Below are 25,098 nucleotides of genomic sequence, written 5' to 3' on the forward strand. Positions count from 1 at the left end.
TGTCGTCTTCACTGGTGAACATCACAGGTTTAGCGATTTCGGAATTTAATCTTCGTTAAACTAATTTTGCGATTTTACTTATAGCAAAGTAAAATACCTCAATGCAATCTCTTCCTCTTTAAACAGTTCGTTCGTATTCCCTCTACATTTATTTGAAGTAAAAAAAACGTGTAAGGGGGCGCTCACCAATTAATATGTACTTTAGAGAGAGAGTGATGTATGTAAGGTGAAGTAGTTTGTATTTAAAACATGCACAATGGAGAGAATGTTGGCATACCTATATGCTACAGTAATGTAATGTCGATGATATTTCTTTGGATATTGTACTTTTGGAAATTTTACATGATTTAAGCACACTCCTAACTAAAATGACTGATCCCTTGTGTTAAAAAATCAGCCTGAATTAGTCTAAAGTACACTATACACAGCAGCTCTTAAAATAGGGAAAATGAATTTTGCCAGACTAGACAATACCAGCTTCTGAAAGTGCAACGAATGAATTACCAAATATGTAAAATGTAAAAAAAGTTATCGGCTCTTTTTTTATACAATTTACCTCTGAAGTTCAGGAAGTGAAAATGACCAAGTAGAGCTAGCACTTTTTTGAAAGGTTCACATTTGAAGTAAGGCCAAGCTGTATACTCTATAACCCATAGTACACCCATCAATCATACATCAAAATAAAGGGAATTAAAGGTTCTTTTAATTGTACCTAAGATATACAAGGTCTTTTTTAAATAGCCAGTATAACCAGTGAGGAAAGCCGGGGAAATTCTTTTTCTTTAAAATCTTAACCCTTATGGAAAATGCGAAACTGTATAGCGCCACCTAATGTGTTTTTGTGTTTTTCATCAGGTCGGTTATATTACACGGTGGCTTATCCAATATAAACTCAGAGTCGCGGTAAATCACAAACGAAACCTTTAGATGATGTTTCTGTTTCTTCAAATGTTTAGATGGAACTTTTTTCCATACACTTTTTGGCTATTTAGCAAATCCTAGTCTATCAGGCATTGGAGTTTGTTTCAGTTTTTTTAAAATATATATTTCAGCGATATTTCGTCGCAATTTAAATGCAATTTATGCACAAAAGCGAATTAGAAAGAACGAATCATACATACGACACAAAAATATGACAGATTTCGTAACACAATGCAGACAGATAGTAAAAGCTCTGTTCAACTGATACAAATTTGAATCTGTTTAGCATTCTTCCCCCCCCCCTTGCAAATCACTAATAAATCGTGTATGTTTAATCCTTTATTTCAGGACTGCTTATCATTTATGTAATGTATGTTCTGTGAAGTAAAGAAAGCACGAGTTTCTAGTAAATATATATCAATAACAACGTGATGAACAGCTTACTCTACAAAGCAGACTAGTTGCTGTGTACATTTTTTTTTTTAAACGGCATCAATGTGCAGTCCAGAACTCCCACTGTTAACACTACTTGCAGGCATAACGTTTCGACATATGGATAGCGACGGCCATTCATACTCTGTATGTTGTTGTTGTTGTGGGGTTTAACGCCATTTTTCAGCACACGATAGGCTATGCATGTCGGCCAGTATTAATGGTGGAGGAGGAACCCGGGAAAACCCCGGGAAGAACAACCGACCCACGAGAAGCTACTGGCAAGCTTTCTCACATACCCACATTGGCCGAATCCTAGACTCGAACCCACGCAGACAGAGGTGAGATGGCAGTGATCCGTAACGGAGAGCGCTTTGGACCACTCGGCCACCCCATACTATGTATGTATGTATGGATGTATGTATGTATGGATGGATGGATGGATGGATGGACCGCCCCAGTGGCCTAACGGTTAGAGCGTCCGTCTCAGAAGAGGGAGGTCGTTGGTTCGAACCAGGCCGAGCCATACCAAAGACTTACAAAAACAGTACTAACAGCTGCCTCACTAGATGCTCAGCATTAAGAGGTTAGTGTTAGGACTGGTCGGCCTAGCGTCAGGATAATGTGACTGGGTGGGACATCATACTACATATCTGCGGTATGATGCCCCAGTGCTAGACATCATTATAAACTGCCACACTACAGACATCGTATCGATAAGACTGAAAAATTGATAAAGCTACGTTCAAAATCCTAAATGTATGTATGTATGTATGTATGTATGTATGTATGTATGTATTGGAACATAGTTTCAATATTTCATAAATTGTAATTATTTTAGACAGCAACATTTAATTTAGTTTCCAGCCATATTTTCACTACTTAGATCTCGATTACTATTTTTAATCAGCATGTCACTGATTAATTCTTAACATGCAAATGTTTTTATTTTATGCTCAAACGTGCTGGCGAACTAAAGTGTGAAAAATATTGAAGTAGCAGATTTCTTACGGAAATGCCAGCTATCTACCGTTCTCCTCTGTTTTGTACTGAAAAAAGCAATAACATGATTCTTTTTGCATATTAATGTGACTCGATCGTCCGAGTCACCTACACATCTCACTGTCCGTGTTAAGTTCAAGTTGCGGCCAACGTGGGTAATGTAAAAAAAGCAGTTCTTCCCGAGTTTTTTCTCCACCAAATGTACTAGCCGCCATGCATGTAGCCCATCATATACTGAGAAATAACGTTCAATCCAACAAACAAATTCATACTTAATTCAGTGTAAGAAAGCGAACAATTGGAAGACAAAATTTGGAGGGAAAAAATTAATTTCACGATGGGATTTGAACGTGGTCCTCGTGCACGATAGGTCTACATAAGGTCACTGCGCCAAATAATTAACTGACAGTCTGACATGAAATTCTTTGGTCATAATGTGACCAATGTCTATTAAAAAAAGTTCATAAAATTAAAATTGATAATTTACTCCAGTGAATTATCATAATTATTTCTCTTGAAAATTCCCTCTGAGATTCACCGACTCGCATAAAATTAATACGTAACAAACACTCTCTTCGTAAATGTGTAATTTCGTGATAATGCCCATTTTTCACCAAAAAGGTAGCGATTGAAACCTACTTTCTGAAGAAAGATGATTCGTCAAAACAAGTTTCTTGATAAAGAAAGGTATTCAGTTTTTTAAAAGTTCCAAAAGGATGGTCACTTTTTACATGAAAAGTTGCCCACTTTTGTATGAAGGTTTTGATAGTATTGATTATAAGACAAAATCGTTGTAAAACTATACAGTTTCTTCACGTGGAGAGTGATATCTTTCTGAAGAAAAAAAAATCATTTTATTTTTGCCAAGTAAACCGACTTTTTCGTGCAAATGTTTACTCGTGACGAACTACCACTGCGGTGATGACATAAACAGTCATTTATAGTGATGTCCGATACTACTCATTCGTTTTTCCGACCATGCACGTTTATTCTGTACTTTGTACTGATGAATATCAAGTAGTGGTTGTTGTTGTTCTAGGGTTTAACGCCATTTTTCAGCACAGGATAGGCTATACATGGCGGCCAGTAAAACTGGTGGAGGCCCCTACAAGTTGTGGTAGTGAATACCGCCACCGCTACCGGGACCCTCCCCTTCTTTCTACAGTAAGTTGCCAGCCAACGATTTCGAGACGGTATAGAAGGCATGATCGTCATCATAATTGTCCTTTTTGTCATCGACACAGCCACCGTCTTCGTGATCATCGTCGTCGTTGTCATTAAGTTTGCCGTCACCAGCGTCATTATCATCGTCTTCGTCATCATCATATTGTTGTTCTCATCACTGTCATCATCATATATAATTACATATAAAAAAATCACTCCCTTTTCGCAACTACCATATCCATTTCTTTCAAAAAGGGTGACTTACAAAAGTATTTTTGTACAATAGTTCAAATTGTTTACTTATCACAAATTAAAATTATAGATATGATAAGTATTTGATCATTGCAATCACCTGTAATAGTCTTTGTTCATTTTCCCCACCTTGGTGGTGGTAGGTTGTGAGTGCTGGGGGGGGGGGGCTTAATTGCAAGTCGGTCCTAAAAATACTCAGACTACTTCTTTTAATAAAAATGGGGACCCCGAGTGGCCGAGTGGTCTAAAGTGCTCTCCGTTACGGATCACTGCCATCTCACCTCTGTCTGCGTGGGTTCGAGTCTCGGATTCGGCCAATGTGGGTATGTGAGAAAGCTTGCCAGCAGCTTCTCGTGGGTCGGTAGTTCTTTTCGGGGTTTTCCCGGGTTCTTCCTCCACCATTAATACTGGCCGCCATGTATAGCCATGTGCTGAAGAATGGCGTTAAACCCTACAACAACAACAACAACAATCAAATAAAAATGAAATTTTCGACCCAACCCTGAATTTATGATTGCCTCATATACGCCTTGAAATTTCGTTAGAGTTAGGATTTGACCCTGCAAATAGTAACGATCCTGGACCAAAGCATGTCACCGTGGTATTATTATTATTATTTTCTTTTAACGGATACCTGCCTGACGTCATTTAACACTTTCCAATGTTGACTGAGCCGAGTAGAAAGGTCTGTATCGAACCGTCGGGTAAATGTTCATTCTTTGTGCAAATACCTATAGAGTGGGCCGCCCGTTACACTCCTTGAACGTGACGTCATGGGTTATTTCATCGAGACTGGGTTCGTATTTCTTTTATTGACCTGGGCGTTATGACTTACAAAAAACCAGTCAATGGGAAGTAGTAAACATGGGTCGGTCGGTAAACTGTTAAATTTATAAATTCAAATAATGGAGTTATTTCGGAACATGCGAGGAAATAGTTAGTCTGGTAAACTTCTGCTAATGTATGATTTTCTGCGTTTGGGATTCAGTGCTTTTCATTCTTAAACGTTACAAGTGATTATGGCTACGCTGACAAATATTCAAAGCAGGTGAGATTAGTTTCTATATTTGTGTGGGAGTTCTATCTTGATGACTAATCGGTTCTATTTATTTCTTGTATGTAACCCGTTTGCAATGATAGTGAAATGAAAGTACTGCAGGGTGAATATTGCTTTAATCGTAAAATCTTAAAGATGTAATATCTTGAACATATGACTTCCCGAGTTTTGCACGTATGTATCGTATCTCGTTTGACTAACAAGTCTCCGCTTTTTTTTCTTTTCTTTCTAACATTACTGATGGCGGAACTGTCATTGACAGTTTCAGAGCCTGTGGTATTCTAACACGATCTCGTTTGTTTGTACCCCCTACCGATTTTGTTTTAAAAAAAGGCACGAAGGATATAAAAAATGCTAAAACATAATTTCATTCATTGAATGAATGATTTGTAAGTTATATAGTCTGACTATAAAAACCCGTTTGATTGTACCCCCTACTGATTTCAATAACGAAAACGTTTATTGTGATAAAAAGTGCACATAACTAAGTTAATTGAATCATTGACTTATAATTTCTAACCTGACTGACCAGAATGCCACTAATTCTGGCATCCCTTGCACCTTTTATGCTCAACAGACTTTCCATACTAACACTTTGCTATACTGCGTACACTGTGGGCTAGTTTATTTCCATCGGCCATAGTTCATCCTATTCGGTAACTGCTGGTTAATTCCCTACATTACCATTACGTTGAGAGTTTGGAATTATGTACCTTTGCACACATGAACATAGAAATCAAACTGCTTGTTAAATCCACGTGAAAGGCAAATTGGTTGTTGTCATTCTTTTCCTTTGCTTGATTCAACATTGTAAATATCGGAAGCAGATGACATATGTATGTACATCTGTTCTTGTGCACACACCCCTTTGCTGGAAATGGATTTGTCCAGGAACTGGAAATGGATCTCAAGCATGTCCGTCTGTTAATTTGAAAACTTTTGTTAAGTGTGAAACGAGCAGATGATGATGGTGTTAAAGACACTACTAACAGTCAGTTTAGAAATTGTAAATCAATGAATGAATTGACTAAGTTCCTTGCACTTTTTATCACATTAAAGGTTTCCATTTTTGAAATCGGTTGTGGGGGGGGGGGGCACAGACAAAATGGAGAGTATAGTCAGATTATAACCCGATTGTTACCAGGGGATCCCAAATACTGTAAAATTGTTTGTGTTTGGAATAAAATAGGAGTTTCTTCAGCAACACGGTCGCCATGGTGTCTTTGTTTTCAAGCAAGAGATTTGATGTAGTTCATGGTCGCTGAAAATCTCAATTTTTTAAATTTTGGATGTATGACTCTTTGAACACATGTATACAAGAGTTCCTCCTATTTATTTGATCAACTTATTTTTGAAATGTTAAAAGTAGACATTGCACATATTGGAAGCAGATATAAGTTTTTACTGAAGTAGACTTCTAGAAACCAGAAGTGGACAGAGTATTCAGTTTGCTTGTACTTGAGTGTTTACTTTGTTAATCAGGCAGATTATTGGGTCGCTTGCTAGTAATGAATAAATTTATTTTAAATGACCTTCATAGTTATACAATGTAAGACACTTCACCTGATATTTATGTGTTTGGGTGTGACGTCTTACTGTCTAAATAATGGCATTGTGTAACATGTTCAGAAGCCAATTTTCAGGTATATCTTGTAAGAAAGCAAATGAAGAAGAACAAAAGAAAGTAGCCAAGATTTGTGTTTTCAGAAATAGATGGAGGAAAGAATTTCCTTCCATGGAAGACAGCACATCTGTTGGGATGACCTGCTTGTGTTTGAGCAAGTGTGAAGACTGAAAACGTGAAGAATCTTTTAATGATCACTTCTAAGCATTTTTTTTAAAATCTGCACTTGTTCTGAGCTGCCCAAAAGGGCAGTAGAGAACAGAGAAGGATGGAGAGAATTGGTTGTAAAGTAAACTGTGGTGCCTCAACGACCCCTTGGGTTAAGGGATTGATGATGATGCCCATGTTCACCAGGAGGTATCTGGAGAATACATTCTTGCCTAAGGTATTCTTTAACAAAAAAATCTGGAAACTTGCAGAGAAAAATGTAAGGAGCAGGTAGATGCTAGCTTCATGATGCAGATGACAAAAGTGATGCACATGTGCAGTGAAAATGTTTCTGAAAGTTTCCTGGCTAATCGAACTTAAGGTAAAATCTATCTGTCTAGGACTCTTCCCCCACCATCTTACCACTGTGTCTGTTAGGATGTGTCAGTGTTTATATGTTTGTGTGCATGCCAACTCTTATTGCTCAAGATTTGGGTAAGATGAAAAAGTAATTGAACCGTTCACTCCTTAGATTCCAAAATCAGTTTTCTTCCTTTAAAAAGCATATGAAGTTAAAGAAATATATTACTCTGATTGAAGAGAATTACATTTGTTCTACAACACAGTAACCTTGTACTCTACCAAAAGATAAAATGCAAGTTTATAAAAAAATATTTTTGTTATATACTCCATTTTTCTCAGTTAACTTTAGATTTCAGAATCATTCAGTATTCTATGATACTGAACACCTGGATATTGCACACATGTGCACATCACATGTAAATATAAATAGTAGTGTTTCAGGAATTACTTTGTTAAACAAACCATGTATACTCATGTATTAGACTTTAGGTTTCATTTCATTTGATTTATTTGTGGCTGAACTAAAATGGCTGTCTGTTAGAGCGTAGAGATGATAGAGTGAATAATGTGGATGAGTTTACTGACTTTCAAACAAGTGAACGAATGAATGTGATATTAGCAGTGTCCATAACAAACGTGAGAGACAGTATTGAAAATACTATTTTGATAATTTAAACAGTTATTTTAGGAGAATTGTTCATAACTTTTCATTAATGGAATGGTTCAGACTATGACCAGTGCTCTTTTGGGTATATAAAAATAGCATCAAAAATGATACAGAGTGCATGGGCTATCACATAGGTATCAGATACGTTACCATTTTGTAAGTGAAAGTACTAATTTCATGGGGAAAAATGCAGTTGAAGGTTTTCATAGAAAAGTAAGGGCATCAGAGCCAATAAGTGAAGATGATGAAGAATTTGTAGTTCTGCCGGCTGATTGAATTATCACATACCAGCTGCTATGCAATTGTGCGCGTTAACTTTGTTGATACAGTGTTTCAGATTTAGTGTAGCGATAGTCACCATACATGATACAGGTCATAACATAGCTGCAGGAGGATGCAAAGGACCAGGCATAAACATTTCTTCTTTAGCTGGTAATAAGAATGGCCAAAAATATACTTAGATTTTGTATCTTGAATGTCCTCAGAATGTACTTTCTTAGTTCTGCAAATCTGAATTACATGAGCTATGTCATGGGTTCTAAAGCTTGGTTAATTATTTCTTGTTTTAGATGCAGTGGTTGCTCAGCCCTGCAGAGTGATACCCTGACATACATATCATGTATGTGATACAAGCAGCAGCCACTTTAGTTTGCTAGAAGGTTTTGAGTCCATGCATCACCTGGGCATCTTTTGGATGATTCTTTGGATTTTGCTGTGCAAAAATAAATTGGTTATATTCTGATGCAAGATGGGAAAGCCATGCTTGATATTCATGACAATGACATTAATAACTTGACTGGTTTGGGAATTAATGGGGTTAATGTCCTGGTGGGTTCAAAATCTGGAGTCTTTCAGTGTGCAGCTGAAAGAAAAGAACAATGGGTGTCTGGTGTACTGCACATAAACTAGCTTTGATAGCATGCTGGTCTGCAAGTACAGCCTATGTGCTAAAGTACCAGTCTGTTTTGGTCTCAATCTTCAACTTCTTTATATATTAAGGTCATTGCTATCAGAAGATGAGAGACATGTACCAGATCATGGGAAAGAAGGATTTAAAAAATCCTATTAATATGAGATGACATCTCACCATGATGCTTTTGCAAGCCATTAAGAGCTGGTCAGGATGTTCAGTTTTTGCACCTCAGAATAATTCTGCAAATGTTGCTGAATCAAAAGGCATCTTAGCTGAGGTACAGAAATACAAAATATAACCAGTTGCAATATTTCAGAAGGAGGTCTGCATCGGTTCGAGTCTCGAATTCAGCCAGTAGCTTCTCGTGGGTCGGTGGTTCTTTCCAGGGGTTTTCCAGGTTCTACCTCCATTATTAATACTGGCCGCCATGTATAGCCTATCATGTGCTGAAAGATGGCATTAAACTCCATTAACAGCAACAACAACATCAGAAGGAGGACATGGACATTGATCAGGTTGAGTATATGCTTCATAATACTTGATGCTACTCTGGAAGCACTCAAAGATCATGTCAGTAATGCTGATGGGTACACACCACATGTGACTGAATTAAATGATCAGCTTGACATGTCAGGAAAATACCAGGTGTACAACCCAAAGAATATCATCAGGGTGCCAAATAGTCTGTAAAGGTCCTCTGGAAACATTTTGTAGCATGTATTGATTCCGAGCTGAGAAAAAGATTCTCTCCATGTGGTATGCAAATCTTGAAAGACTTCTCTACAATCCTGCATCCCATAAAGTTGCCTTAAGGCAATGAAGAAATAAGAACTTAATGTTAAGAATCTTCAGAGAGGCTCATTGAACATCTGGAATGGGGAAAATCCTTTGATTGACCTTGAGGAAACTAGGGTATCTTTCCTTTGCTTCAAACACTACATTTCAAGACGTAAGAGAAGAGGCTGACTGAAATTAGTCAGCTACTGATTAAAGAGGGAGGGGATATTTTCCCCATCTTTGTTCAGCTTGCGGTTAATGGTCTGGCCATCCCACTTGTGTCAGTGCCTTGTGAGCGTGTTCTCCATCCTATGTACCAAACAGTCACTCAAAAGAAACTATCTATCACTGAAGACTTTTAGTCAGAAAATGCTTGTTGGATATGAATTCAGAAGTCCAGACTTTGCAAGCATTGCATTTCAAGAAATGTGCTTTTGGAAAAAGTAAAATAAAGCAATGGTGAAATTGCAGATTTACTTTCAGAAGCATTAAAATAAGGATGTTATTTGGATTTCACAGGGAGTTGTTGCAGTTTTTGTAACGATTTGCATAATTTGTTGGTTTGCAGCTTTGCTGCAACAAGAGCAAGACTTAATAGTGCACTTGCTAAAAGGAAAATAAACCATTAAACGCAATGACTTTTGGATGTGCCTGAGGAAGAAGTAAAACAAAAATGTGGAAAATATGAATTTCATGACTAACTCTCATTTGGATAAAAAGGTTTGGATTTTTTTAAGGTTATATGTAATGTGTTGGCTTATATTGTGCTACGGAAACATGAAAGAGACTTTTACACATGCAACTATTAACTATAGAGAAAATGAACTAATAAACTCTATGACTGTTCATTTCATCCGATTTTTATTCTTGTTTGTTATTTGCAATTTTCAGACTGTGTGTATGGAGGGGGGAAGTGGGAGAGAATGTAATGCAAGTTTTAATTTCCTATGTTCAGCTGATAAAAAAAATTGGGGTGATGAAAATTTGTCAGTATGTTCTTGAACCCCCACATTTTTCATTTGTTATCAAACTTATGGGGGGCCCCATTAATGGTCTATTTGTTTTAGTGTTGATTCTTAGACCAAAAGTATAAAAGCAAGTTAATATACCCTGGCATTATGTCAGATTCATAAAAATAGTTTTCTAGACCTGGGGTATACAATTAAAGTTTATGGGGGTTGGGGTTAACCACAAATATGCTATGGAGTATAAGAATATCATAAATAATAATTATTTAATGCATTTACTGCGCTTAGGCATATACAGATGATTAAATTTATGAATTTAATGTTGAAATGTAATCTAACATGGGAGGGGGGCGCATTCAGTTTGTATTATCAAACTTGTGAGTTTTATTTAGTGTGGGTACTTGGACCAGAAGTAAAAAGGCAAGTTAATGAACCCTGTCATCCCTTGAAATCATGAGATGTTTTCTAGACATTAAAATGTTTATGGTGGGGGGAATGGGGTAAACTATAAATCTGCCATGTAATATAACATAAGAATATCATTATCTAATGCACTTATTACAAGTCAGCTATATAAAGATCTTGATTAAATTCATGAATTTAATGTTGAAATTTTGTTATTAAATTTCTTACTTTTACATAATATTTCTTGACTATTATTTTGTTTACTTGATATTCTGCTACCAACATTGTCTTTAGTCCGATCCAGTGGCCTGGTGGTTAGAGCGTCTGCCCCGGGTGCAGAAGGTTATGGGTTCGATGCCTGGTTGAGTCATACCAAAGACTCATAAAAATGGTAGTAACAGCTGCTTGGCACTCAGCATTAAGAGGTTAGTGTTAGGACTGGTCGGTATGGTGTCAGGATAATTTGACTGGGTGGGACATGATGCTACTTGTCTGCGGCATGATGCCACAGTGCTAGGCATCACTATAAACTGACACACTGCAGACATCGTAGTGATATGACTGAAAAATTGTTAAAGTTACATTAAAAGTCCAAATCACACACACACATTGTTTTTAGTTCACTAAAGAATAACCAGCACTTTCAATAGTTATATTGATCGAAAAATTAAAACCATTTATTGCGACAAATGTACCACATGTTGTTTATTGATGCAGTAAGATAATTATAGAAACTGGAACTTTAGTGAAATTTTTGAGTATGCTTTCTAGTTTTTAACATGGTTATAATTGTACTACCTACTGGCCCATAAACAAACCTTGTATAGATCTGTGTTTTTGCTAATCTAGTTTTCAATGTTCCATGTGTTGTTGTTTACCCAATTCTAAGATCTCAGCCTCAGGACCCTGGGTTGCCAAATGGAGTAAAGCACTTTGCTTTATAGATCACTGCCATCTCACCTCTTGTCTGTGTGAGCTTGTCTGGGGATAGCTACGATGTCGTAGCCTCAACTTGATTTGTTGTGGTCGAGGCTACGAACTGATCCCATATCATGTAATGGAGCAAAAAAAACCATCACTAAAGTCAGAAAAACAAACAGTGTAGAAATCAACTACATAAGTATAATCATGTTGTGAAAGAAGTTTGGCTTATTTTGAATTTATTAAGCCCTTACACGATAAAATAAAGTGGCATGGTTACTCTAACCTTATCCTGTCCGCCATGACAGATAACGTGAGACTCTCGCCGTGACCCCTTTTCTACGTAAGGCTTGCCAGACCATATTTTGGATATTCTACGCTATATTATTATCAATCAAGTGCGAATAATCGCTTCTTGGTGGAACTTCAAAGTTGCAGATAAACTGTATTTACTTTTAATGCGCAGAATTTCTGACACAAATGGGGCCAAATTTTTACTACGATTTGTTTACATTTCCAAATATGGCATCAATGTCCTTATATGGCACACAAACAAACGAGGCTGAGAACGGAAGTAATCATTATTTGAAATAATATGGCGGACGATCTAAACAAAAATATCGGCTAAAAAAGGTAAACGAGATTTTACAACTATTTCTACAATTATTTTCGATACTTCCGGTATTAAATAAGAGGACTACTCAGTTTATGGGATTATATGCAAGGAATGTGTTTAAAGTGTTATTATTAGGCTAAAAGAGTGCCGGGTGTGAATCACACCTGGCTTGCTCCATTAACACGTATATGCTCATGTTAGTACCCTGTCCACGAGGTACGAGTAAGGGTACTAATATTAGTACTAGTCTGGGGACCCAGCCAATGTGTGGGTGCAGAAAAGCTTGCCAGTTGCTTCCTGTCCTTTAGTGGTTCTTGTCTGGGTTTTCACTGGATCTTTCTCCACCAGTTATACTGATTGCCATGTATAGCCAATCATGTGCTGAAAAATGGTGTTAAACACACAACAACAATAACAGACTGAAGCCAGAAGTCTTGTCATCTTTAAAAAGATTAAGGCAAACCCCTGATATGCATGATTGGTGGGGGGGTCATCATCTTACTCCCTGAACAATCAGTGCAATATAGTGTTAGGGTTTCCCATTGGATTTTGAAAGTTGCAGTCCAGGGTTTGTTCCTCAAAAACTAGCAGTTCCAGTCCTAAAAATGAAACTTTTTCTTGCAGTAATTCAGAGCATTACACGTGTATTGTTTGGAAACCAAGATATATGTCGTCTGATTAAAATATTATTGTGATGAAATATTTGGTATTATAGTAATAGAAGGAAACAGTAAGGCAATTAAATGATAATTCTGGTTGTTTGTGATGTTAAAGCTATAACAATTCCCATTGACGTACCCTACCAGTTTTTAAATTTGTGCACACTTAGAAGGAATAAAGGAAGAGATTACATCTTTCCTATGTTAATTTTTTCAGTTGGCTTAATTTCATTTCAGATCAATTAATTTGCCAAGAAACTTGAAGATGGCCATGTTCAGTTAACATTTTTTCACGTTGTCTTTAAGCAACACAGCACTGCATACTACATTTACTACATTTATAAACTTCTTCACAGTGGGTTCATGCTCAAAATCCATTTGTTTTGGAGCTGTGTACAAAGGTCTTTGTTTTGATGGCTGGAGGTGGATGGCCAAGTGGTCTAAAACGCTTGCCTTTATAAACTGCTAACATCTCACCTCTGTCAATGTGGGCTGGAGTCTTGACAACTAGGGTGGATATGTGAGAAAGCTTGCCGGTAGCTTCTCTTGGGTCTGTGATTCTTCCAAGGCTCTTACTCCACCAAAATGTACCTCCTGCCATATATGGCCTAACATGTACTAATAATGATGTTATACCCCAGAAATCACAATCACTTGTTACGATTATGTGATGAGAAACCCCTCACAAGCAACAAACATTATTTGGCAAAAGAGCGTCACCGTCACCGGGTAAAACAACAAAATCAACAAATAAATCAGAATGCACAAGGCTAATAATGTTCCATTCTTTTCTCACATTTTGAAGGACATAAATTTTCTATTGATTTATTTGTTCCATAAATCTCTATCAAAAACTAAATGCATCAACTACTTTCTGCCTGGAGGTCACGGGTTTGAACCCTGGCTGAGTGATACCAAAGACTTTTAAAAATGGTACTAGCAGTTGCTTTGTTTGGCACTCAGCATTAGGAGGTTAGTGTTGGCCTGTTGGCCCAGTGTTAGGATAATATGACCGAGTGGGACATGATGCCATGTGTCTGTGGCATCATTCCCCAGTGCTAGACATACTATAAACAGCTACACTGCAGACATCATAGCAATAGGACTCACATTGTTAAAGGTATGTTAAAAATCCATATTACACACACACTTTCAGTCTGTCAGTCTTGCTAGAATCAGGCTTATCTGCAGCCTTATGTTTGGCACCAAAAGAAATTATGTAAAGTTGCCATGGAAAGAGTACATTGGGATGAAATAGAAAACATCTGTATGCAACACAGAAAAATGGCTGACTTTGATGAAGGATGATTGACATGGGTATCTGAAGACAAACAAATTAAGCCCCAAATTCTTGACACAGTTTTGCTAAATATAGTACATAGTAAAATGCAGGTGTAGCAGATATTGTGGGAAGATTTCGATTACAATGTAATAAAGTGAGGCTCAAAGCACATGCACATTTATAAAGCCTTCTGAGTAAAATGATCAGCAGGCACCAGTGCTTGATTAGCAGGTGTTTTTTTTTTATCTCCTTGTTGCTAAGATATATCAATGTGGCTATACCTAATTCCTTTACAATTCCCAAAACCTTGATTGATAGCCCACTCACTAAATGACTGATACATGTTTTATTGAAATGGTTGTTAGATATAGAGTAGTCACAGCAACAAATAAACTTGCAGAGGTATATACTGTTGGAATTGTCATGTATTAAAAGTTAAAAAGTACAAATACTTTTACGCAGATTTCAGTGACCACAGATAATGCTGAGATTGTTTCAAAGTTAGTCAACCTCAGGCCAAATTTTCAAGAATATGTCACAATGTCAGCAGCCCATATTGAAATACACCCGTGATGCAATACTTAGAGCAGTACTGGTTACTTGCATTACATTTTTAGCAGTTTAATGTCTGATCGCATTTGGCAAGTGCGATCAGACATATTCATTTCGTTAAAGAAAATTAAGCCTTTGTATGGCTTCTGCTTTCCCCGTTTATCATGAAAATTAAAATGGTTGTAGCACTTGTGTGTGATTTTTTTTCTTTATAAAAGATTTTAAGAAAATTATTGTATTACATACAAAATATGAGTCTTTGGAGCTTGTGTGACATCAACAGTCAAATTGTGGGGGGATAATATCATGGCTGAATCAGTTGCATGCCTTTGCCTTTCATTAAATTAAGTTATGTTTGGTATCATGTATGGTGAAATTTTCTGTCTCAGCACATTAGCTTTCATAAAGCAAATTTTAATTTTAAGGATGTACCAGAGTATATCATTTTATTGAATAGAACAAGGACAAATGTATTATTTACCCTGTTTCTCAACCTTACATCATGTCAAACACTTAGTTCTTACTTGATGTGTGATATCTTAAATTTAAAAATGTTTATGCTTCGGTCCAATTTCGTTGTGAAATGACATGTATACCATTTTTTATAATGCAGTGGTTATCATTTCTTCCCTTACATTTATATGGTTTACAGTACAACATAGTTTTTCCTGTTTCTCTGTTCTTAATACATTTTGATGATTAGCTAGACTCTGTCAGTACAATTTTCTAAAATGGCCCTTGTTGATATTTTGTCTGACTGTTCATTCAGATTCAAGATTGAACAGCTGGTGCTTTGTGAAAGTTCAGGTCCGGTATATATATCTCCATGTTGAAACTAAAATTTACCTAGACATTGCATTATAATTATCTTGGGGATATCAAAGCTTTAGCCACTACAGACTTCCTTTGAAAATACCACAGTGTGTCACTGAAGCATTAATCACTTGTAGTCACAAAGGAGTATCACGTACTGTGATTTAAAATGAGAAATAAAGAAAAGAACCAATTTTATCTTCCAAAGAAAAGTGAATGAATTGCAGATTTACCAAGAACAAGGCATGTGTAACTTCCTTTAGGGCATGGGCTGGATCAGTGATTTTTAAGCCAGGTTGTGGGCTGTAGGTTACAAATACCTGACATACACTTGTAGTTATGCTTAGCACATCAAAGCTTGTTACCTTGAAACACCATGCTGAGCCATTGAAGCATTCATTGTCATAATAATCACAAATCAAGTTTTAAATACTGTGATTTAAGATGAGATAAAAACAGTTAAACTTCTTTTTTGTTTTCTGACGAAAACTGAATGATTGCAGATTGATACAATTACTTTGTTTCATGATAGGTTATCAACATTACAGTAATGCTTGAAAGTTTTCATGATGGAGTAGATTTTTTCTACATTGAAATGTGCATTCTCTCATGAAAATAGTAAAAATAGTATAAAAAGTGAAAATTATACATACATGTACTGAAACATGGTACATGTCAGCTTTTGTTGTTTTATTGATTATTTTCATTTTCTTTTTATAAAAATTGTATTATTTGAAAGTGAAATAAATAATAAAGTCTTTTATGTTGAAGATACAATTAGTTACAAACCAATTTTCTCTGTTGCCCTTGATTAATTACATATTTAGTTACAAAATACTGTATATCTAAATACAGATGAATATAGCCCATATAAAGTATTATTTGTGCTGGGCAGTTTGGTATTCTCTGATTTAAACAAAAAAATTAGTAACTGGATATTCTTAGACATCTTTTTGATTTAGTTTGATTTGGTGCTTCATGGTACAGCAACACAAGTGGGTTATTTAGTGCCAAGGCAATTGGAGTAAAGTGACTTGCCTAAGGACACACCATGGTAGCTGACCCATGCTGGTAGGATCTGAACCTTCACTGTTCTGAACTTGTTCAGCACACAAATGACATTTTTGGTAACATTACTGATATTATAGAACCATAACATATATTTGAACTTCTAAAAGTTTATCTACTGTAACATTTTTCAGTTTAACATCTTTAAAATGTGTAAAATATAATTTACTGTAGACTGTAAAAGGTGACAAATCTTGGTATATTTTCAAGGGCAAACTCCTGTTTCTAAGTATCTGCCAAAAATTGCTATTACTGATTGAACCGCATTTCTGTTGCACCTGTCAAATACATATTAAATGCAGTATTGTATGCATTTCTTTACTTTCCATTAAATTATTAAATTAAGTCATATTTTGTATCATTTAAAAGTGAAATGTGTTGTAGACCTCACAACATTTAGAAAGATAATTTGAATTTTAACAGCCAATTATCCCTGGTCTAAACAGAGGCATACAAATTCTGCCTTTTGAAATAATTTGAATCATCTTCCTGGGGCAACTGCCATTATAAGCAGCTGTTAACATGCTCATTGGCAAGTATAATAAACTTCTTCAACAGACCAGTGAGAAAGGCTAATTAATACTGCTTAGATCTTTAGGTATTTTTAGTGTCAGTTTCTTAACCAGACCAATAAGAAAGTATAATTACTATATCATAGGCATTTTCACTGTATCAAGCCAGTGATAGAAATCTCTACATAGGTTGGTGTGTTGACAAAGGATATACATTTCCAGGTCTTGTTTCTTTAAGGGTTCACCCTCAAGGCTGGTACATGTAGTATGGACTGTGGTTACTTGAGTCATGCACACATGTGGACTAGTATGACATCATGCACCATGCAATCATCATACACTTTGCTACAGATGGGAATGTCCCAGGAGAATGTATAAAATTCCATTATAATTTTTAACTGAAAAATTTTATATTAATATTTTCTGGTTGGCAGACTGGGCTTTCACATTGTTTAAAAAGGTTTTCAGAATTTGTGTTCGTTGTCCCAGACTCAGGGCAGTGGTTCTTTTTATCACTGATACAGCATTCACATTGAAAAACGTATCTTAAAGTTCATCCTGAGTGCCCATATGTTTTATATGGGGAATAGAGAAAAACTCCCCGGAACCCCAGACCCCCCCCCCCACAGAAGTCCATTGATCCATAGAGCAAAAGCCACTTAGGGGAGGACAAAAAGCACCCCCCACTCCCCAGAGGTTACATTTCTTGAAATAAATAATTGTATTATAGTTTTTACCATTTTAGTTATTTGCTATGAATCATAGCAATTTTAACACACAATCACTATGAGTGTTTGATTAAAATAAAAAAAATATAATTTATTATTTATTTTTCTAAGTAATATAATTGTTAAAATATAATCTGTTATAACATACTTTATATTTTTAATAATATAAATCCGCATTAAGGCACGTTTAAACAGTTAATTGTTTACAGTTGCATTTATCTAAGCTGAAGTGGGCAGTTGTCTTTGAGAAAGAGGTGTAATGAAACAGAACTGCAAGTGAGCTGCAATTCAGTGTTGCATTAACACCTGTCACCTTCATTTGTTAAAACCCGTTTTTTTGTGTCAAAAAATGCAAGTCACAAGAATGAGAATCCATTTCTTTAAAAAGTGATGGGGAATCTACTCACAACCCATATTTTTTTCTTTCAATTAATGACTTGCACTTCAAAAGCTGTTTTTATATCAAAGAATGCAACAATCACAATGATAAGTTATTTAAATATAAAATTACAGGAAAAATGTAGTAATGATTTGTAGCCTAGTGTGAGGTACACAGACGTGTTTAATAAGTTTCATTGTTTTGTTTGATGTTTAAAAAATATGCCTGTATTATTTGAAAAAAGTATATATAATAATTGCATTATATTGTTTTGTATTCATTATACAAGATAAATATTATATTACACACCATACAAATTTACTACAGAGTTCAAGGGAGACCATTGTATAACATAGTAATTATAGTTTACACTAAATAAATACGATCTCAATCAAATACATAAACAGTTCTATAAAAATGAAAATACCATAAATATCAAATATCAAGGAGCTTTTGGCCTATCCCAAGGTGGCTTTTGCCCTAAGGGGCTTTTGTCCTACCCCTGTAAGGGGGCTTCTGTCCATGAGGGGCTTTGCCCTGGAATCAACCAGCTAAACCATGTGATTGATGTAGTACTCCAGTACTGCCCACAAGAAGGCAGTCATACTGTAAAACACTAATAAGCCAGTCTAAAATGATTCTAGTACTGGAGGATTAGATGAGATAAATTTACTTAAGCATCAAATGAATTGAAAAATGAAAATGGTGCCAGTCATACTTCCAATATTGCCATCATAATGGCTGTTGTGAAAATTTTGTCACCACTCCCCTGAATGGATGATCATTATGACATGGGGTTTTGACCAGTGATGTCTTATTTGTCCTAAATGAAAATGGTGCTGATCAGAAATCAGTATGTCCAAAGATAGCAGCTAATTTGAAAAGCTTGTTATTGCTGAAGAACATCAGGGTTGGTTTCAACACTTGGCAGTTAAAAGGAAGAAAGGTCTTATCTTGAATTCCTGGAAATTCCTTCTTGCCCAGTTTAGTGTCAGTCCTTTCAAGAGACTCTTGTTACAATATATATATATATATATATATATATATATATATATATATATATATATATATATATATATATATATATATATTGAAAAGTAAAGAGATTTGCAGATTTTTTTCTGGCAGTCGTATCTGGCCTTGTGATGTGTGTGTTCCATCAGATATAAGTATGATTCTCTGTTGTCGTTTCATTCAGCACCATTCACTTACCCACAACACTTACAATAAAACCAGATACCCAACACAAATTTGAGAATAAAATATGTCCAAACCATGAAAATATTATGATCATCATGAAGGCAGTGAGTTTGAAAACCCTTTTTTACTTGGTCCCTTACTAAGATGTATAAAAAGAGACAAGATTTGTAACTCACTGGGACATTATACTTTCACACATGGCCTCATTTTCTTTACATTTTCACATTGACCATGATTTTTAAGTAATCTGGGTCTCATTTTAATTTGGAGAGGTTTTCCTTTCCAATGAGCTGTCACACATCCATCTCCATGTGTTAGACATTTTGCAAGTTAAGAGCCAGAAAATGTCATAATTTTATGATTTTTCATTTGATCAGTTAGTCTCATTTGCCACAGCTCACTAGTAATTTCAAGACCAGTAGACCACTTGAAGAAAACAGAATTTTCTAAATATAGGGATGGTTTAATGAAGGACATGAATTGCTTTCAGAGAATTTGCAGTTTTGTTTATTTAGTTGATTAATTTTAGTGTGAATTTTAATAAGCATTAATTCTACAATGGCATATCCTAGAATTGACCCAGCTCAAGTTTTCACGTTGCTTAGCTTGATGCTCTCTGTGGCTTATTTTTTGCTATAGAGACTTACATTAAACTGGTAGTTTGAAACTCTCAGAACCAGCCTTAAGCCATGCATTAATTTAGATAGCAGCTCAAACTTGCATATAAGCAGTTTAACTAAATGTGTGATGATGATTTGAATATCTTATCTAAAGCCGTAGGTGTGATTGAGTGCAGTTTCATTGCTTACCACTCAGACATTCAAGTCTACCCTGCCTTGGTTATTGATTAACCTTCATATACATGTACAATGTCATGCTGACACTAGTATTGCATCTAAAATGGCTTATAAGCCATAAATGCTCTTGTTCTTGCACCTTAAAATGGTTTGTGATGACTTTAGCATATTATGCATTTGAGGGCTATTATAAAAGCTGTCCACACAAATGGACAAAAGCTTTCCACCTGACATGGGTATTTCATTAGAGAGGTGTGTGTGTGTAAACAGTACACACACACACATGACATGTTAAGCAGTTGCTAAGAAACTTGTTTAATTATTCAGTCATTTTTGCAGAAATATTTTTTAAGAAGGATTTTTTTAGAGGTGTTAATAAAACCTATTTTAATTTCATCGATGAATGGCTTTATTTACTCTAGCAATCATGTATCATGACACTGATTTGCTGTCAATACAGGAGAATAGTTGAACATGATTGAAACAATACATACATACAATCCAAAAATATGCAATTCCTTGTTTTTATGTTCCTTCCCAGAATTTGTGTTCTTGTGTAGTTTGTCCATACGATTCAGGACAATGGGGGAGGGGGGCACTATTTTGAGGTATTTGGTAAATATGCAGTGCCGCATGTTATCCTAATGCATTAAAAGACCTGTTGGCTGTGCAGTGTACTGCTTACTGACCCCAAAAGGGCAATTATATACACTCCTTGAGAATAAATATTTGTGCATATTGTACCATTAACAAGTGCTGAAGCTCACCAAATAGTAAGTATAATTGGTCAATTATTAATTACTGAAAATACCAGTGAACTGAGGTAACACTGACCAGACAAAATAAATGACAAATTTGTTTAGTCTTTGGCTCATTATTTCGTAAAGATCTTACTTAATCTTGCTTGGTAACTCTTTGAAAAGAAAATTTCTCAAAATTAAAATGACACCTGGATTACTGAAAAGTGTCACTGTATATGCAGATGCCATTAAGAGATTGAGGGCTTCGTGTAAAAATGCAATTTTTACATAGAAATATGATTTGTTGGAAGTAAAAAATTATCAAATTGCATTGGTTTCTACAGTGGCACTCATTATTATTATACAGCAATGCACACAATACCTAGTTTTAAAATTATTGCATAATCAGTTTTTGCCAATCATTAAAATATCACTGGTGCAGAACGATATTTATGATTGTTTTTTCAGTTTGGTGTTTAGCTGCTTAAAAGTGTAAGAAAATTTTTCAGACTTGAAAGAATGTATGAGAAAAAATGTAGCAGTTGTTTTCTTCTTCTGTTAGCTGATTTAGACTTTCATGCCAACATTTAACTTTAATTCAAATGTTATTCAGGCCATATACACACAACTTTCCAAAACACTGATTTCAGACCCTGCAAGGGGATTTTGATGACAGTAAATAAAACAAATCTAATAAAATAATTCTGAGTTGAAATCCCAAAATGGTTTGACACGAGTTCACAGTTTCCTTCTACCTGCTATATCAGCTTAATTAATTGCTGCACACAATCTTTTTAGAGTGAAATTTTTTTAGACTGTCATGAGGTAACAGTTATTTATACTTAAAATTGTTAAATAGCACACATGTAAATTTTGATTAGTTTTGGAAAATGTTTATTCCACTTGAATATTTTTGCATTAGTAGTATCCTCTACTGTATATCATAGGTTATCAAACTGTTGATTGTGGCCCATTTGACTTGTATGCAGTAAAGTAATTACATTAAGAAAGCACAGTGTACATCCTTCACCTATCCAGTTTTGCCACTGATAAAGGAATTCAAATTCGCACAAAGCAAAACATGACCTTGTAGGTGTCTTATTTATCTTCATTACACCAAGAAGAACAAAGGCACAGATGTAAAGAGAAACAATTTGTTTTCATCAGTTCCAAGAATTTTCCATATCCTATACAAGTTCAGATTGTTTTGCAAATGTGGACTTTCTTGTATATTTTTAGCTGATTTATGTCAGTGATGTTATTGTGATGATACAGAATTGCTGGTGTTGTCTAGCTCTGGTTATTTTGAATGGGGCTTGACCCAATATCAGTTTAGAATACTTTCGAAGGAGCAAATTATGATTTATGAATTCTGCATCATTTAAAATAGTTTTCATTGTGGCAGGGATATATTTTATTGAAACTAGGAATCTGCCTGTCCCCACCCCCACCCTCTCAAAATTTCATCAGTAATGAATTTTTATGGCAAAGTGTTGTTAAAAGTGGAGTAGTGGAGTAACGTTGACTTGATTCAATTTGTGTGACTTTAGTAACAGCACATTTTTTGAGTGGTTGGGGTATATCTTAATTTTCATGTCTTTTAGAAACATAATCTTGTCGGTGGAAGTGCTGTTGCAGTATATGATGAATTGACTTGAAATTTGACATTTTGATTATGGTTTTGTTGGCATGCACATCAATCAGTTCACTTGTTAAACCCTAATTAAAGAAAAGTCGTGGAAAATGTTATCATGTTAGTGCAGACATTCAGGTATGCACAACTCCTACACAGTATGTGACTAAGACTTCAAACTTTGAAATATGATCGATTGACTTGCAAAAGATAGGAGATAATGATGCTTGTGTGAGAGATAACATGTACATGTTACTGTACTTGTCAAAAGAGCTAATCGATACTACAGAATATCTGTATTCCAGGGCACTCTTTGGTCTGAAATTTGCATAGTAGAATATTTTAGGTAAAGGTGTCCAACATTACCAGTTTACCTGCAAAGAGGTGATCAGTGAAACGATCTTTTTCCCAGGGATGTGTACCATCATGATGCTTCAGCTGAGAATGTCTTGGTCTTTTTATTTTTAAAGTGTGGTTTAAAAAACATATGTGACTTTCTATTTTTTTAAGAAGATTTTACACCTAGCAGCAAATTACCACAATTGGACCTTTCAGAGTTGGCACAAATTACACCACAGATCTACATAGAAGAGGCTGACAAAAATAAATAGGGAATCTTGGTCAGGGGCAGAACTTTTGAGTATTATGGATTGAATATAAATGTATTTTAGTTTTGTCTGAAAGTCTGATTTCTACTACTGTCTTTTTCACTGCACTTGAGATGTGTAATACATTTTGTTATTGATATCTGTGTGAATCATGCGTGTCTTTTGTGTGTGCCAGTAATGACCGTTCATTGCCATATGGTTAAGTTCAATTTGTAAGGACAGTTGTCCATATTGTTGCTACTTGTACTGTATCAGCAATTTTTACAGGTACTTATGTAGAAAATATATAAATTAAAAGGTTTATAATATCAAAGAAAAGATGGTCACAAAAGGCATGAAAATACATACCTAGGAAAAGTTGCATATTTACTTGCACAGCAAATGTCAGACATGTGGTTTCATTTTTTTTTTCAGAGATGAAAATACATGCAGCTTATATTATAGAATCACACAGGCATACTTTACACTTTTAAAACTTTGCTTTTATCTGAGTCATATTGCCACTACTGTGCTGATATGCTATTAAACCTTACTCCAACATTGATGTTTCATTGTACTTAATGCAAAGTATTTGACCTTTGGAGTCCACTGAGGGGCCCTAATAATTTAACAATTCAAAAGAAAGCCCTACAGGTATAATAATTTCAGTGTGTGATTCATGGTCACATGCTGTATAAATACAAGTCCTTCATATATTGAAGATAATTTAAATCATGCATGTTCATATAGAAGGGTTTCTTTTTGTCTGGGGAAGCATCTTTTTTTGTCTCTTTTAGTATGACCCAGAAAGAAGAAATTCCAGTTCATACACCTGTGCAGAGGGTTCATGAGAGGGTCAATGTATTGATTAACTTGGGGTATTGTTCCCAGACCAGTGGTCAAGGCTGGGTATCAAGTTGCCTATCAGGCACTTTAAGCATGGTCAAATCTCTTCTGAGGGCATCCTTTCTACCAGGGATGGTTTTGTTAGCTTAGGGCTGATCATTTCATTTTTTTGTGGGGTGGGTGTGGGTGGAATGTGTCTTGCCAACTGGAATATTTTTTCATCAAGATAATTTTGTTCAACTAATATAATGGATATAATTAGTTTTTTCCCCAACAAAACAAGGGCTGGAATTTTTTCAATCGATAAGGGAGTTAAACATTATTTGTTAAAATCCCACCCTCCCGCAGTGATTAAGGAATTCTATGCAGAATTTTACCACATTTGACAGGAAGCATCCAGGCAAAAGGCCTTAAAAAATAATGACTATATCAAATATGGCTGCTGATGCTAAAAACAGAAAGGAAATAGTATAGTTTGCTTCACAGAGGGACTGCTTCTGTGGCCAAAGTAGTCATACCAAGGACTTATTGAAAATGGTAGTAGCAGCTGCCGTACTTGGTGCTCAGCACTAGAAGGTTAGTGTTAGGACTGGTCAGCCTAGTGCATGATGCAGTGCTAGACATCACTGTAAATTGCCACACTGCAGACATCGTAGCAATATGACGCAAAAAAATCCAAATCAAATACACACAGACATACACGCTTGATAGAGGCTGCATAACAAAACTTGACTAAATCGGACAGAAAGCATTCTGAATTGAAAGCCTCACTTAAATTATTCAAATCTTGCTGATTCAGTATCAGATATGACCGCCATTAATTGAAACAGAAAATCCATGAAATGACTGCTTCTCAAAAGCAAAAAAAACCCAGTCAACAGAATTTGTCCCAGATTGACAGAAAGCATCCTGTCAGGAAAGGTTTTTGAAGTTAGTACAAAATAATGCGGATGCACAATCAAATATGGCTGCTGTTACTAAAAATGGAAAAGATATAATACATGTATTTATAATATACAGCAGTCTTTGACCAAATTAGACAGAAAGCTATGAAGATTTTTCTGTTATCTTTT

General features: G+C 35.6%; 1 protein-coding gene across 4 annotated transcripts in view; it reads left to right on the top strand.

The window, feature by feature from the left end:
- LOC149801378 (uncharacterized) overlaps positions 1-25,098 on the top strand; it is a 106,936-nt gene that overhangs the window by 18,606 nt on the left and 63,232 nt on the right. Inside the window, exon 1 of one of the 4 annotated variants that reach the window (XM_089955445.1) lies at positions 4,603-4,819. The exons of 2 other annotated variants lie outside the window; for them this stretch is intronic. Coding sequence is in view for 1 of the 2 variants with exons in the window: in XM_089955444.1 (XP_089811570.1) it covers positions 4,982-5,002 (21 nt within the window). In the remaining variant the exon portion in view is untranslated. Of the gene's footprint in view, positions 1-4,602; positions 4,820-4,880; positions 5,003-25,098 lie in introns of those variants that run through there. One more of the 4 variants, XM_089955444.1, reaches the window with a different exon arrangement.

This window comes from Sinohyriopsis cumingii, chromosome 4, assembly GCF_028554795.1.
Source record: "Sinohyriopsis cumingii isolate HCF-2022 chromosome 4, ASM2855479v2, whole genome shotgun sequence".
Classification (NCBI taxonomy): Eukaryota; Metazoa; Mollusca; class Bivalvia; order Unionida; family Unionidae; genus Sinohyriopsis; species Sinohyriopsis cumingii.